This window comes from Pongo abelii, chromosome 6 (assembly GCF_028885655.2).
Source record: "Pongo abelii isolate AG06213 chromosome 6, NHGRI_mPonAbe1-v2.0_pri, whole genome shotgun sequence".
NCBI classification, from domain to species: domain Eukaryota; kingdom Metazoa; phylum Chordata; class Mammalia; order Primates; family Hominidae; genus Pongo; species Pongo abelii.
Genome location: NC_071991.2, coordinates 98,564,195 through 98,578,539, shown reverse-complemented (window position 1 = coordinate 98,578,539; position 14,345 = coordinate 98,564,195). Strand labels below are relative to the sequence as shown.

Sequence of the window (14,345 nt, the reverse complement as noted above, 5' to 3'; positions counted from 1 at the left end):
TAAAAGGAAAAAATGTGATGGAATTTATTATAGATGGATACTTTAAATCCTTTTTGAAAAAAGGTAAATTATCGATCAATGTAGCAAGCAACAGAAATATACAGCCAATTCATAAATGATGTAGTAACCTGACAAGCAAATATCAACAAGACTGAGAAAACTGTTTACTTAGGCCAAAAAAGCCAATGATCTTTCCCATGTAATGCCACTGCTTTTAGATTCAAGTTTCAAAAAAGTCCTATTTGGGGCATTAAAACTTATACTTCAAAAAATAAAATCGATGAAAACTGCAGTTTTGAAAAACTAAGTTAACCCCCAGTAATAATCTATTTCAAATTAACACACAGCCTATATAGTTGGAAAAAGAAAAGATTTTTGGATATATATTTTATTTGACAGTGTTTTAGAATATCATACAGTAAACAAGATTTCTGTAAAAGTTAATTTATCCATAGTGGTGCGTTTCATAAAAATAGTTGCTCACTTACAGTCTTTCTGTGACTATTAATACATGGAATTATATTTATAGAGATACAGCTGTACAGGGTAAATTCACAGCTAACACTACACAAATATTATTTGGAATGGGATTTAGATGATGTGCTGTCTTCACAGGTTATGGATTACAGCCGCATAAAGCAATTACTGCACAAGTAGTAGCTGTGAACTGTGCAAATTAGAGTTTATGCCAGTGTAATCTCAATTTTTTTTTCCTTTTGTAATACATGGAAAATAGAGGATACAGTACCAGGACGTGCAGCTACACTACAGAAGCATTGTCCAAAACCAGATTCAATAAATTAATGGCAAACTATACTGGATTTCTAGTCCAGGGGAGAAAGACTAATTGAGATTAAACCAAAAGCATTATAAACTGCTACATGTGTTTGTGCTTTTGTTTATGATGAATGGGTTTCATTTTTGGAAATTGCTTTTACAAGCTGCAAGATCCTTCACTTGAGGCTTTCAACCTTATTCTCCTTCTGTCAAACAGCTAAACTACTCCGATTTTTGATGAAAATTAAACTGCTACTCAGGATACTGCAATTACAAGGAGAGGGAATGATCAGCCCAGGGAGGCTATTACATGTGACCTTTGAGATGGACCTGATCGCCTCTTTTACTTTTTAGACTGTAAGTGCCGGGAGGTGAAGCTTATTTGCATTCGAACTCCTGTAAAGAGTAAGAATATGGAAAGGATGAAGCCTCATTCATTCAGGGCATATTAAAAAGAAATTGCCTTTAGAAACGCTTTGCCTTTTAATATGTGTAGCTACAGTAAGTACCAATGGCTAATTAATTGAAGCTAACATTTTACAAAGAAATGCTAAAACAGCAGGGAAGAAAGGCAAGGCTTAGAATTTTACTAGGAGGTCAATCATAGATCCATGAAGATAAACATGTAGAAGTTGCTAACAAAATAAAGTGGCAAAGAATACAAGACGAAAGGAAACTAATGGAAACAAAAGGAGAAAGGAATGCTAAAAAGACTCACGTTCTTTAATGAAAATAAATTGGTTGTAACTTTTTAATATAATCTGAGAAATATAAGACAAATACTCTGCCTCTGCTCTGTCAAAGTGCAAATGAAGTCATGGAGACAGGGTTTAAAATAAGACAATAAAATAAGTGAAATCACATTGCTGACAAAGAAGCTATCCATTTCTGCTAGCCTGGGAAGACAGAAAAGCCTCTTCATAAAGGAACTGCAGCGTTGCCTATCTTGATTAAACAAATTGTGGTCTTTCAATTATAAAATTCATATTTTAGAGAAAAACCAATTAAGATCTATGAGCTAAACTGCAAAATTCTGACTTATGGCAAACTGTTCCCTAGGATACAATTTTTAAAACCTTTTTTTCTACCACTGAAAATGTACAGAAATATGATTTGATCACACAAAGGGCAATAAAAATGGCATCACACCAAGAAACTCACTAGATTTCTAAGTCATCCTGCAGGAGGCAGGGAACGCTGCTGCTAACACCGAGGATGGATGCCAAGGGTGAGCCATGGAAACATGTCATGGGTGAACGGTTCCGAATGTGTCAAACCCTTTAACCCCTGTCTAGATATGTCGAGAACAATTTATTTACAACGCTTTAGATCAATTAAAAGATATAATCTTGTCTCAGTTTCAGCTTGCTCCGTGCAGTTTGATTTTTAAGGCGATATTCCAGTTTGTGATTGCTCTTAACTTTGTCCTGTTTCTTGATATAAAGTTTGGATGACATCCAAGTCCTTCATGCAGTGGGGAGGAATATTTTTTTTTCTTAAACTAAAGCTACACTGCACTGTCTCTCTGTGATGTTCTTCACGTTATTTTGGTTCTTCCATAGCTGCCAAAGCCCCCACAAGGGAACCGGGGGCTTTAGGATCAGTTTAGGTCTGCGCGTTGACGCGATGCCGCCCAAGCACACCGGACACGTGGGACTTCACGTCGATGCTCCCAGGCCTTGGTGCCTCGTGGATCTATGCGTGTGACAGTGAAAATAAATTAAAACGCCGTGAGACGGAACCTAAGAAGAACGGCCTGCGCCGGGGCGGGCGGGTTGGCCGTGGCCGCGCGGCTCATCTGCTGGCGGCCGAGGCGCCGGGTTTGAGGACGCCCGGCAGCTTGTCAGAGCCCGGCACCTTCCAGGGACCCGGCGCGACGGCGGCCTTGCGCGCGGGGGCGCCCCCCGGGGGTCGCGGGCCCGGCCGGGGACCCGCGCGCGCACCCACCCTGCCCTCGGCCTCCCGCGCGCCGCTGCCGCCGCCGCCGCCGCCGCCGCCGCCCGGGCCGGAGAACGCCGGCGTAGCCCCCGGGCCTTCGCGCCGGCAGAGCTCGGAGCCCGCCGCCACACGGGGCGCCTCCTTCCCGCCCGCCCGCGCCGCGTCCGCCGCGTCTGCCGCCGCAAGCCCGGGCGCCCTGGCTTCCGAGGCGGGCCTGCCGGCCTCGGGCCGCCCCTGGCCGCCGGGCGCCTCCTCGAGCCTCGGCCGCGCGGCCCTCTGCGGACTCGCCGAGCGCTCCCTCTGCTCCCCGAGGCGCTGCTTCTTCTGGCCGCAGGCTGAAAGCTCCTTTGGTTTCCTAACGTCGTGTTCCCGTTTGATATCCCAAGTTGGGCCTGGGCTTATCTGGTGGGAAGGGTCGGAGGGTGGGGCTGGATGTGATGGAGAGAATGGAGCGAGGCCGTCGTCCAGGGAGACGCCTACTTCCGGCAGACTTGGGGCGGCGGCAGCGGGAGAACTCCAGGGGGCGGGTTCGTCTGTGGACGGGAAGCACAGGCGTTAGCAGTGGCGCACCTAGGACGTCCCCGTGCTCTCTCTACGCCGGGAACAGGGGCAGGCAGCTGGGGCGATTGCTCTCAGGGGCCGGAGCCACCGCCGCCCCCACCCCCACCCTCACTGCCGAGAGGGCAGCGGCCGCGCCCCCGGGGATTTGGGGGTTCCCTCCGCCCTGCTTAGCCCCCACGCCCCGAACCTCCTCCGTGGACCGGGGAGGCCAACGCGAAGCCCAGGCCTAATCCCTTCGCCTTGGCCCTGCTAACTTCCGGGGGGTGTTCTGGGGCATGACAGTCCTGTGTAGACAGCTCACTTGACAGCCCTTGAATAAATGGGTCTCCAACTCGAGTAGACCTTGGAATCACCAGGGTGGTGGTGAAAAATACAGATTCCCCAGGAGGAGCAGGCCCGGAGGTTTCAGCAGCACAGGGCCCAGGAAGTCCTCTGTATTTTTATCAGGCACCCATTCTGAAAAAGGTGGCCTAGCAGGGGTGTCCAATCTTTTGGCTTCTTTGGGCTACATTAGAATTGTCTTGGGCTACACATAAAATACACTAACGATAGCTGATGGGCTCAAAAAAAAAAAGGTCCATGCATAAATCTCATAATCTTTTAAGAAAGTTTACAAATTTGTGTTGGGTCACATTCAAAGCTGGCGGCGGGTTGGACAAGCTTGGTTTAGAGCCAAGCTTTGAGAAACACTGGTCTGGGTTCTCTCGAAGTTGGGATGTGACGTTCTCAACCAGTAGGTGTCACTCAAAGCATATTCCTAGCTGCTGTCAGTTTCAGAATTTGGATAAATACATTTTAAAACGATCATTTTTAAAAAAAATCGTCCTCAATTCCATTTTTTTTTCTTTGCCAAGTCCGGATGGGACTTAATTCTTTTTAGTACTTCTAACATTATGGAAGGCCCCAGGACTAAGATAATTCTTTCTAGGAAGTCTAGTTCCAACATTTACTTAGGATTTAAGTTACCTACTTCCAAAAAGGATTTAAGACAATTGACAACATCAAAACACATATAAAACAATGATTAAAATGAGAGATGACTTTTTTTTAAAGCAACAGCTGGTCAGAAGCCAAGTAGAAGGACAGATGTATTAGGAATCTGAGATGAGTTAGCTGCTACTGTGAGCAACAACAGTTCCCTGGAGCTTCTGGCCACTAAGGGGAAATGAAAGCAGGGAAATCCAATTACTGTGAATCCTTGATATTTGTAAGAAATATGTCTCATGACCTTGGAAATGCTCAAATTTTGTATTCTAGAGTGTAATTTTTCTTCCACAGAATTGGTATATGGTCATGAGTGGAGAACAAAGAAACCACATTGATAGATTTGAATTCTGGGTGCCAGGTGAGCCTCCCTCACTAGCTAAAAGATTCAGTCCCACACAGCAACCTCAGTGCATGTGACTCAAGTTCTTGCCTCTGTAAAGTGTCAGAGGCTGTCACGGATACTTGTGCATACTCAGTCCATTAATGTCCAGGGTCTACTTTGTTTGAAACTTGAGGATTCTTATATAGTACCTTTGATACTGATTTATAAAGCAATAAGGAGAGGAAAAGGGCAGTGGCAATGGTTTTCCCAATAATTCTGGCCATCTTTAGAATGGCAAATCAAAAACGTTTCTCATTCTATGTGAAATTCGAATGGAACATTTTGGGCATAATGTTAACCTTCCTCCTTCCATAAACTGATGTCCATTATCATTTTCACACGGTAAAATCCTAGAAGTCCTGGAATCTAATCCTGGCTCTGGCATGTATTTGCTGGCAACGTGATTTTGGACCAACAACTAAATCTCTCTGAGCCTCAATTTCTTCCTTTATAAGATGGGGATAAAATATCCAACTTTACGGATGTGAGACGTACACTTTATAAGGGAAAGCACTTTGCAATGGGAGGGTCAATCATATTTTTCTTCTGTACCCCATCTGCTGCCTACTTATGGATTGGGATCCTGTGGAAGCCGCCTCATTAACTAGTACCCTTTCAGGTGAGGTTTTGAATAAGTGCAATAAGGCAGTCATTTCCAGGTGCTGTGATTCCCAGGTGTCGTTTTGCTACACCTCAGGTATCCTTGGTTACTTTAAGGAATAGTCTGAAATCCTCAAAGGCAAATATATCCAATGAAAATGAGAATGTGTTCTACTTTTGGGTGGGTTAGAGTTTAAAATCAGACTAACAAATGATAGGTGGTGGCAATCCACCCATCTAGCGAGATACAGCTTAGAAGAGTTAAAAAGTGGTCTTCAAAAGGCCTAACTAGAGGGTAGCTTGTGCAAGAGTGATCTCTGACTTGGACCATGGTAATGATATTTCACATTTTAATAGCTCTTTTCCCCATCATTACATCACATATGGTAGAGTTAATTAGCTGGGCTCAAATTACTTTTTAGATAAAGGGAGAAGGTTGATATTACTCACACCATTTCCTGAAGGAGGAATTGAAGCAGAGAGAGGTTAACTAACTTGACCAAAATTACAAAATGGGCCAGTTAGGAGTAAAATTTTGGGTTTCTTTACTCTTTTTACTTAGAAATTGTCCCAAGATGTTACCTTGTGAATAGGATTAAAGTATGTGAAATGGGCATGAACACTGGCCACTGCCAACCAACAGGGACCAGATCTTGTCCTTAAGCAGAAGATTTAGCATTTATTTCTGAACATCTTACTACATATCTGGCATTGAACTGGAGAGTTCCTATCCAGAAAAATGAAAAAATATTCATCCATCCATCATTAGTTGGCTTCAAATTACTTCTGAGATTCAGGGAGACTCTTTTCTTTCCCTCCTCTAGTGATTTTTCATATCGTAAAAGGTGAAATTATTCACAAATTCAAAGATTTATAAAAGTTACTCAAGAGTTTGTTTATAGATCATTAAACATTTAACAGTGGGAGAAACTAAAAGCTAAAATGTTCAAGTCACTACGGATTAAAAATATTAACAAGAAATTAAGATTTACTATATCATAAAGTGATTTAAAAGATGGATATCTATATAAGTGGTTGAATATTTTCATTTTTCTGCACAGGAACTCTTCAGTTCAGTTCCAAACATATGGTGTCTGTCCAGGCACGAGCCTGCAAAGCTCTGTAAAGCACAAGGGGCCTCTTCAGCAGGCAGCCCGTATCCCACCTTGCCCTATCACCTGCGTCAGCAAGGTGACACAGATTGTGCTGGACAGGAAGAGCCCTTCTCTAAGACTGGAAAATCTAGTTTTTATGAAATCTTGACATATAATAACCAGAAGAGTTCAATTTAGTTCTGCTTCCTTCAGACGATGTTTTTCTCCTTCCTGCGTCACTGCCTCCCTGCCTCCCTGCCTGCCTCCCTGCCTGCCTACCTGCCTGCCTACCTGTTTCCCTCCCTCCCTCCTTCCCTCCTTCCTTCCTTGCCTCCCTTTCTCCGTTTTTGGACCTGGGCATTGGCTAAAGTGTGTGATCATGTTCATTTATGAGGTGGTTGCCAAGGAAGATGTGCTACACAGCATCGTTCATGTTCTGAGATGCTCTAACTACAATTAGAAATAATAGAGACCCATCCTAGAAGGATGAAATCAGCCATATCTGGCCTGCTGGGATTTATGCAGCCCCTTTGTCCAATGTCCCCAGGCTCAGTGGCTGAAATTAAGAAGGAAAATCCTTTCATTCCAAACTGGCTTCCTCAGCCTGCCCTCTCCACCACCACCCTGGTGAAACTGCTCTAGTCAAGGTTGCCAATGACCTTTCTGATGTGAAATCCAGAGTACTCTGTATTCAACTTAACATAGTTGGCCCTCCGCATCTGTGGGTTCTACATCTGCAAATTCAACCAAATGAGGATGGAAAATATTTGGAAAAAATACAAAATAACAATACAACGATTAAAGGTAATACAAATTAAAAACACAGTACAGCAATTGTTTACATAGCACTTACATTGTGTTGGGTATTATAAATGACCTAGAGATGATTTAAAGTATTTGGGAGGATGTATGTAGGTTATATGCAAATACTATACCAGTTCATATAAGGGACTTGAGCATCTGAGCATTTTGATATTTGTGGGGGTCCAGGAACCAATCCCCCAGAAACTAAAGGATGACTATATCTCACCACATTTTCACACAGCTGACTACTTCCATTAACAAACTGGACTCTTGGCTGTCAGGACACCCCATTCTCCTGCTTTTTATCCTACTTCTGGCAGTTTCTCCTCAATTTACTTTGCAGATTCCTTTTATTTTACCTGACTTCTTTAGGGCTTGGTCTTACATAGTTTTCTTTCTCTGCATTCCCTCCTAGGTGTTTTCATTATTCATGTAGCTTTTATACAACAATACTCCCAAATGTTTCTGCTGAGCTCTGCCAGCTGTACACTGGTATATCCATCTGCCTTCTTGATGTCCACTTGGACAGTTCATCGGCTTCTTTAATAAGTCCAAATAGAAATCTTTTCCTCCCAAGCCTATCCTGCACTGTCTCCCTTATTTCCCCATCTTGGTGAATGGTACAGTCATCACTTGGAGTCATCCTTGATTCCTTTCTCTCCCTTACTGCACAAATACAACCCACCTGCAAGACTTATTAGTCTTATCTTCAAATATATGTGAACTCTGTCAACTTATCTTCACCTTCACTTTCACCGCCCTAATTCAAAATATAGGGATTTCCTGGAAGGATGCAACCAATGTGAGCTGCTGAAGACACAATTGAAAGAGGGCCAGGTGTGGACATCTTTCATAAACCCTTGGGGATACTGTTGAAGACAGAAATTTTGAAAATGAATTTCAGTGCTATTCAGAAAAGAGAAGTGTAGTCTACCATGAACCACATACCCTCCCCAGGGCAACTAACCTAATTACCCTACTCAAGGGATTGGCCTGCCAAGCTATCATTTCTCACATGGGCTACAAGAACCCACTCTTCTTTCATTCTGCTCTTGCCCACCTCCAGTGATTATCTGTATAACATTCACAGCAATCTCTTTGAGACATAAATTAGATCATGCCATTCCCTTGCTTGAACACTCAATGGATCCCCACTGCTCTTAGATCAAAATCCAAAATGATTTAACATAGCCTAAAAAAGCCTGCATGATCTGGCCCCTGCCAGCCTCCCCAGCTTCATTTCCCCTCATTGCCTATTCTCCACCCACACTGGTCTTCATTCAGTTCTTCAAATGCTCCAAGCTCACTTTCTATCCTGGGACATCATTGTTGACTTCTCTGCTGGAGGAAGGCTTCCGCACAACTATCTAAAAAGAACATGGCGGGTTCTTTTTCATCCTTCAGGGCTCTTAATATCATCCCAGAGAACTCCAATCTACAGTAGATACTACACCCCCCTCAGCAGCTTCTCGATTTTATTTCATTGTAGTAATTATAATGTGTAATTATACTTTTGCTTGCTGATTTGATAAGCATGGGTCTCCAATGCTAGCTATAAGCTTCATGAGGGCAATGACCACATTGGCCTTGTTTATCACAGTGTACTTAATAACTAGCGTAGCCCTTGACACAAAAATAAGTACTTGATGAATATTTGATGAGTGAATACATATATTCCACAAAGAGAAATGGAAGACTTGAAACCAAATGCTGACTTGAGGAAACACTTCAGGGCAAAGGATTTTCATTTAAAGTATAATCTGTCAAAAACAGGTTTGTGTTTGGAACTCTGATCAGTTTTGAGAAGGATGATGGTGGTGAAATGGTAATGTGTATGTGAAGCTGGAGGGGAAATGACTAAGTTTGGGGAGAGTGAACAAGGAGGAAGCCAGCCACAGAAATACACTGGGAAGAGTTCCCAGCTTTCATCAGAGGCCCCTTAGGATGGACAGGGATGAAGAGAAGCTCGGATTCCCAGGGCGCAAAGTCGAATTCTGAATTTTTATGGATGTTGTTTCCCTTGTTATGAGCTCTAATGATGCAGTAATAACTTTACTTAAAGGAGCTCTGTCCCTGGGAAGTTGTTAACCAACATGCCAGAAAATGTTCCAATGAACCCACAGGTAAGATAGACTCTAAATATCTTATATTCCACTGTGGCAGAAGCAAGCCCCTCTCCTAAGTTAGGATCAAGTTTCTTACCCTTCCTATTGTCAGTTCTAGCCAGTTTGGATCTTTCCTAGAAAACAGATTGATTAATCCATAAGTACATATCAGTATATATAGACACAGATCACACATACCCCATTATGTTTTAGTTAAAAGATGTATGGCTTCTCAGATTATCTTGTAGGAGCCCAGCAATATTAAACAATAAAATGTGCTCCTTCACTTCATATGCCAGAGATAAAAAATCTCATCTACAGAAATTGTGTTTCAACAGCTTGTTTATGATATATAACCAAAGTGATGGTAAAACCAGAGAGCTGACCCAATAGGAATAAACTGCTTGTTGCAGTAAATAAGTATCTGTATTCTTGGTTTTCCCATACAGCTCTTATCTCCAGCAAACATTTGTACAGAAGAGGAAAGCATAACCCACATCAAAGGAGAGTTAATTTTATCCTGTGCTGAAGACACAGAGGTTGAGAAAGAAAAATCTTTTAAGGATTGTGCCCAAATTATAATGGTTCATTTGCATCTGTTCCACCATCACCAAGGTGATTGCTTTTTATAACAAAACATAAACAAGAAAACCCTTAGAAGGAAGCCAGAGACTGTGGGCAAGGGTGGGATTAGGGTGGGGCTGGAGGTGGGGTGAGGAAAGAGACTTTGTCAGCTGTCCCATACCTCACCAGTGGCCTCAGGGCATCCAGCTTCAGGCTGGGTGTTTCCGAAAGCCATGAATAAGAGTTCCTGCATTGCTTTCCTACTCTCATTGCAGGGCATGAGCCCAGGGCCTAACGACTGCGTTTTGGATTAGAGTGGTCAGGCAGATAACAGGAGCATTATTGCTATTGATACTACTCATAATGGCAATAGCTAACACTGACTGAGGTACTTACTAGATGCCAGGCACTCTTTGAAGGCCTTGAAATGTATTAACTCATGTTAATACATGTAAACTGACACATTTTGCGGATGAGGAAACAGAGACACAGAGGTTAAGGAACTTGTTCAAGGCCACACAGCTGGTAGCTAAGGGGCATTGAATGGCTTTCGGAATTGGGTAATGTTCTACAAACTCAGCTGAAACACTGACGCTGAATGTCTTTACTGTCTGCTAGTCTGATTGAGAAATGAGGGCTCATGTCTTCTTCTGGGGCAGTATAACAGAAACTTCCACCTAAAGTGATTGTCAGAAGCGGGTCCATCGTTATTCCTAATGGAGACTCTGAAACGCCATTTGTGTTTGAACCTTGGACACAGTTGCTATGATTAGAGCATTGATCTGTGAAAATGGTAGAAATATGACCCGCAGGCTGGATGCGGTGGCTCACACCTGTAATCCCAGCACTTTGGGAGGCTAAGGCGGGTGGATCACCTGAGGTCAGGAGTTCAAGACCAGCCTGGCTAACATGGTAAAACCCCGTCTCTACTAAAAATACAAAAATTAGCCGGGCGTGGTGGCGCATGCCTGTAATCCCAGCTACTCGGGATGCTGAGGCACGAGAATCGCTTGAACCTGGGAGGCAGAGGTTACAGTGAGCCGAGATCATGCCACTGCACTCCAGCCTGGGCGACAGAGTGAGACTCCATCTCAAAAAAAAAAAAAAGAAAAAGAAAAAGGAATATGACCTGCAATCAGAGAACAATAAAATTGGATTTCTTAAGGGCAGGGATAGTACTATCTACTTAAAAAAATATCTTCACAGTGACATTCCTTGAAGCTGGATTGAATTGAAAATATATTAGATACTGGAGACACTGAGTCACTTTGAGACATAAATACTTTTACTGCTCAAATGACTAGAATTATTCTGTAAAAATATCCATGAATTTAGTGCCATTTGTTATAAAAACTCTTTCCTGTTGCAACCTACAGTTGTCTGGGGTTAGACAATACTGGTGTGGTTGTATTGAAATCTATTTTCTTTTAATTTAGAATATTACAGGCAAATACTAAAATGATTAAGGTAGATCAAAGGACAGTAATGTGAAGTCATTTGGCATTCAAAAACCTTTTAAGAATTGTGTTCAAACTGTAAAGGTTCATTTGCATCTGTTCAGCCATCACTAAGGTGATTGCTTTTTGTAACAAAATATAAACAAAAGTACCTTAAAAATTGCAGAACAAATGGTTTTACTTTGCATCTGCTCTTTCTGAAGCATTGTTTCCAAGTATGGAGCCATCGTTAATGGCCTTCAAACATGTATTTGTTTCACTTACATTACCAGAGATGTAAACTAGATGTTATGAACATTAATAACTTTTACAATGGTGATGGTATTTGCTTATTGAAGCTTCACATTTATATTCATTTTGAAAGCATAATCAAAGGTGCAGCAATGAATCTGTGGCAAGTTTTAGCTACCTCTATGGCCAAAAGGGCAAATCTCATGGATAGGTAGGGCTGTTAACAATGGAGCAGCTATCTACTGAGCGCCTTCTATGTACTAGGAACTCTGCTGCGTGGATCACATATGTACATTATCTTTTAATCCTCGTAACAGTTCAAAGAACTATGGTGCTATTAGGCCAGGTGCGGTGGCTCACATCTGTAATCCCAGCACTTTGGGAGGCCAAGGCGGGCAGATCACTTGAGGTCAGGAGTTCGAGACCAGCCTGGCCAAGATGGCAAAACACAATCTCTACTAAAAATACAAAAATTAGCTGGGCGTGGTGGCACGTGCCTGTAATCCCAGCTACTCGGGAGGCAGGAGAATCTCTTGAACCCGGGAGGCGGAGGTTGCAGTGAGCTGAGATTGTGCCACTGCACTCCAGCCTGGGCAACAGAGCAAGACTCCATCTCAAAAAAAAAAAAAAAAAAAAAAAAAAGAACTATGTTGCTATTATCCCCATTTCAAAGATCAGGAAACTGAGAGGTAGACAAATTAAGCAATTTGCCAGGACCACTAAGCTAGTAAGTGAGAATCAGGATAACTGACTAACTCTAGAGCGCAAGCCCAAAACACTACTCTGTTGTATTAATAAGGTTTTCCAACCTTTTCCACCTTGGGACACATACAGAAAAGGATGATACCTGGACAGTGCACTGGAGTAAACATGAAAATGATCAAGGTCTGAAGATACCAAACCCTTTCTGAACACTCTGAGGGCTAAGAGGAGGCAACATCTTGGTATAACTCACGAGAGGTGTGAGCACAGGTTAGGAAACTCAGGTCTATTTTCTAAGATTTTAAAAAATCCCGGACTGGTTTGGGAATGTGGGGGTGCCTAAGGATGAGTTTGAATGAGTAAAATCTGCATTAGAGAATCTATGAGAAATGTGCTGGTTCATTTATTTCAAGCATGTGTTAAGTGTTTGAATGATGCTTGGAGACATTCTTCCCCTCAAATATTTAAAGACAAGCTTTGAGGCAGTGGTTTTCAGACCTGTTTAGAAAGCAACACATCCTCCTGCTCAAATACGATTTTAAATGAAAGCCCAATATGTAAAACAGATAAAAATGGATCTGCTTTGGTTAGTCAAGTAGGACCCAAAGCCTGCTGCCACCCACCCTGACTCCCAACCGCAGAGGCCCTTTAGGCCATTGGGATGCTCCAGGCTCTAACAGAACAGACTGCAAACCACTGCGTGTTGAAAACCACTGCATGAAGAAGTGGTGTCTCTCAAAGGCCCCGTTAAAGTGCAGAAATCTCTACTCTGGTGGTAGAAAGGCAAGGAAGTCAGAGATTTGCTCACTAGACTGTATTTTTAAGTATTGGTAGCTGAGAGTTAAGACTCCAGAGAAGGGAGATAAAGCACAGGGAAGTTTTGCTGAAGTAAGGGGGTTGGAAGCATCTGTCACACAGCAGGGAAGGACAGGCTTTACCTTTCCATAATTTTTTCTAGGGCACTCAGTCACTTGGAGCCTCAGCTGACTATTCACAGTCCTGCTGAGTCAAGATTTGTCCTACTTGTCTTTAGGAAGCAAGTCAGCAAGTTGTGGTAGAGATTGGCAACTGGGAGACCTGGCTTCCACCTCTAATTCTGCCCCTTGGTGTGAACTTGGGAAGTCATGTAACATTTTCAGCCTCAATTTCTCACCTGTAAAATGGAACAATACCTGCCATACTTCCTTCTCAGAGTTGTAAAGAGCAAATGAAATAATCTATATGGATGTTATATGCACGTTAGCCATTAAATTAATAGTTTGAGTCCAGTTATTTTTATTTTTATTTTTTGAGATGGAGTCTCGCTCTGTCACCAGGCTGGAGTGCAATGGTGCGATCTCAGCTCACTGTAACCTCCGGGTTCAAGTGATTCTCCTGCCTCAGCCTCCAGAGTAGCTGGGATTACAGGCACACGCCACCACGCCCAGCTAATTTTTGTATTTTTAGTAGAGACGGGGTTTCACCATGTTGGCCAGGATGGTCTTGATCTCTTGACCTTGTGATCCACCCACCTTGGCCTCCCAAAGTGCTAGGATTACAGGCATGAGCCACTGCATCCGGCCTGAATCCAATTATCGAATGGAAAATTTACCAAGATGATATGTGGATGGACAAATAAGCACATAAAAGAGCATCTTTTATGTTCAACATCAGTAGTAGAAAAATAAAAATGAAAACTACAGTGAGATACCACTGCATACCTATATGGCTATAATTAAACAACAATGACACAATTGAAAATAACTGGCAAGAACGTGGAGCAATTAAGACTCTCACACAATGTTGTTTGGAATAAATGGTAGAGTAGCCACTTTAGGAAACAGTTTGGCAGATCCTTAAACATTTAGTTAACATCTGACTCAGGAGTCTCACTCTGAGGTACCTACCTGAGTGAAATAAAAACTGTGTTCACACAAAAACCTGTATGCGGATTTCTATGGTGACTTTATTCATAATCACCAAAAACTGGGAACCACCAAAATGTCCATCAGCTGGTGAATGGATAAGCACTCTGTGGTACAACAGGATAGTTCTCAGCTATGAGATGGAACAAGCGACTTATACAATCAACGTGAGTGAATTTCAGCTGAGGTATGCTTAGTGAAAGAAGCCAGATTCAAAAAGTGACATACTGTGTAATTCC

At 42.7% G+C, this 14,345-nt stretch overlaps 1 protein-coding gene across 9 annotated transcripts in view; it reads right to left on the bottom strand.

Annotated features, from left to right (window-relative positions):
• Positions 1-372: 372 nt before the first annotated feature.
• The window catches only part of MAGI2 (membrane associated guanylate kinase, WW and PDZ domain containing 2), a 1,490,397-nt gene continuing 1,476,424 nt past the window's right edge, over positions 373-14,345 (bottom strand). For 7 of the 9 annotated variants that reach the window (XM_054559585.2, XM_054559586.2, XM_063726096.1 and 4 more), the window contains one exon: positions 373-3,248. In XM_054559585.2, coding sequence (XP_054415560.1) covers positions 2,572-3,248 — 677 coding nt within the window. In that variant the 3' untranslated portion in view covers positions 373-2,571. The remainder of the gene's footprint in view (positions 3,249-14,345) is intronic. The other 2 variants (XM_054559587.2, XM_063726100.1) reach the window with 1 other exon arrangement.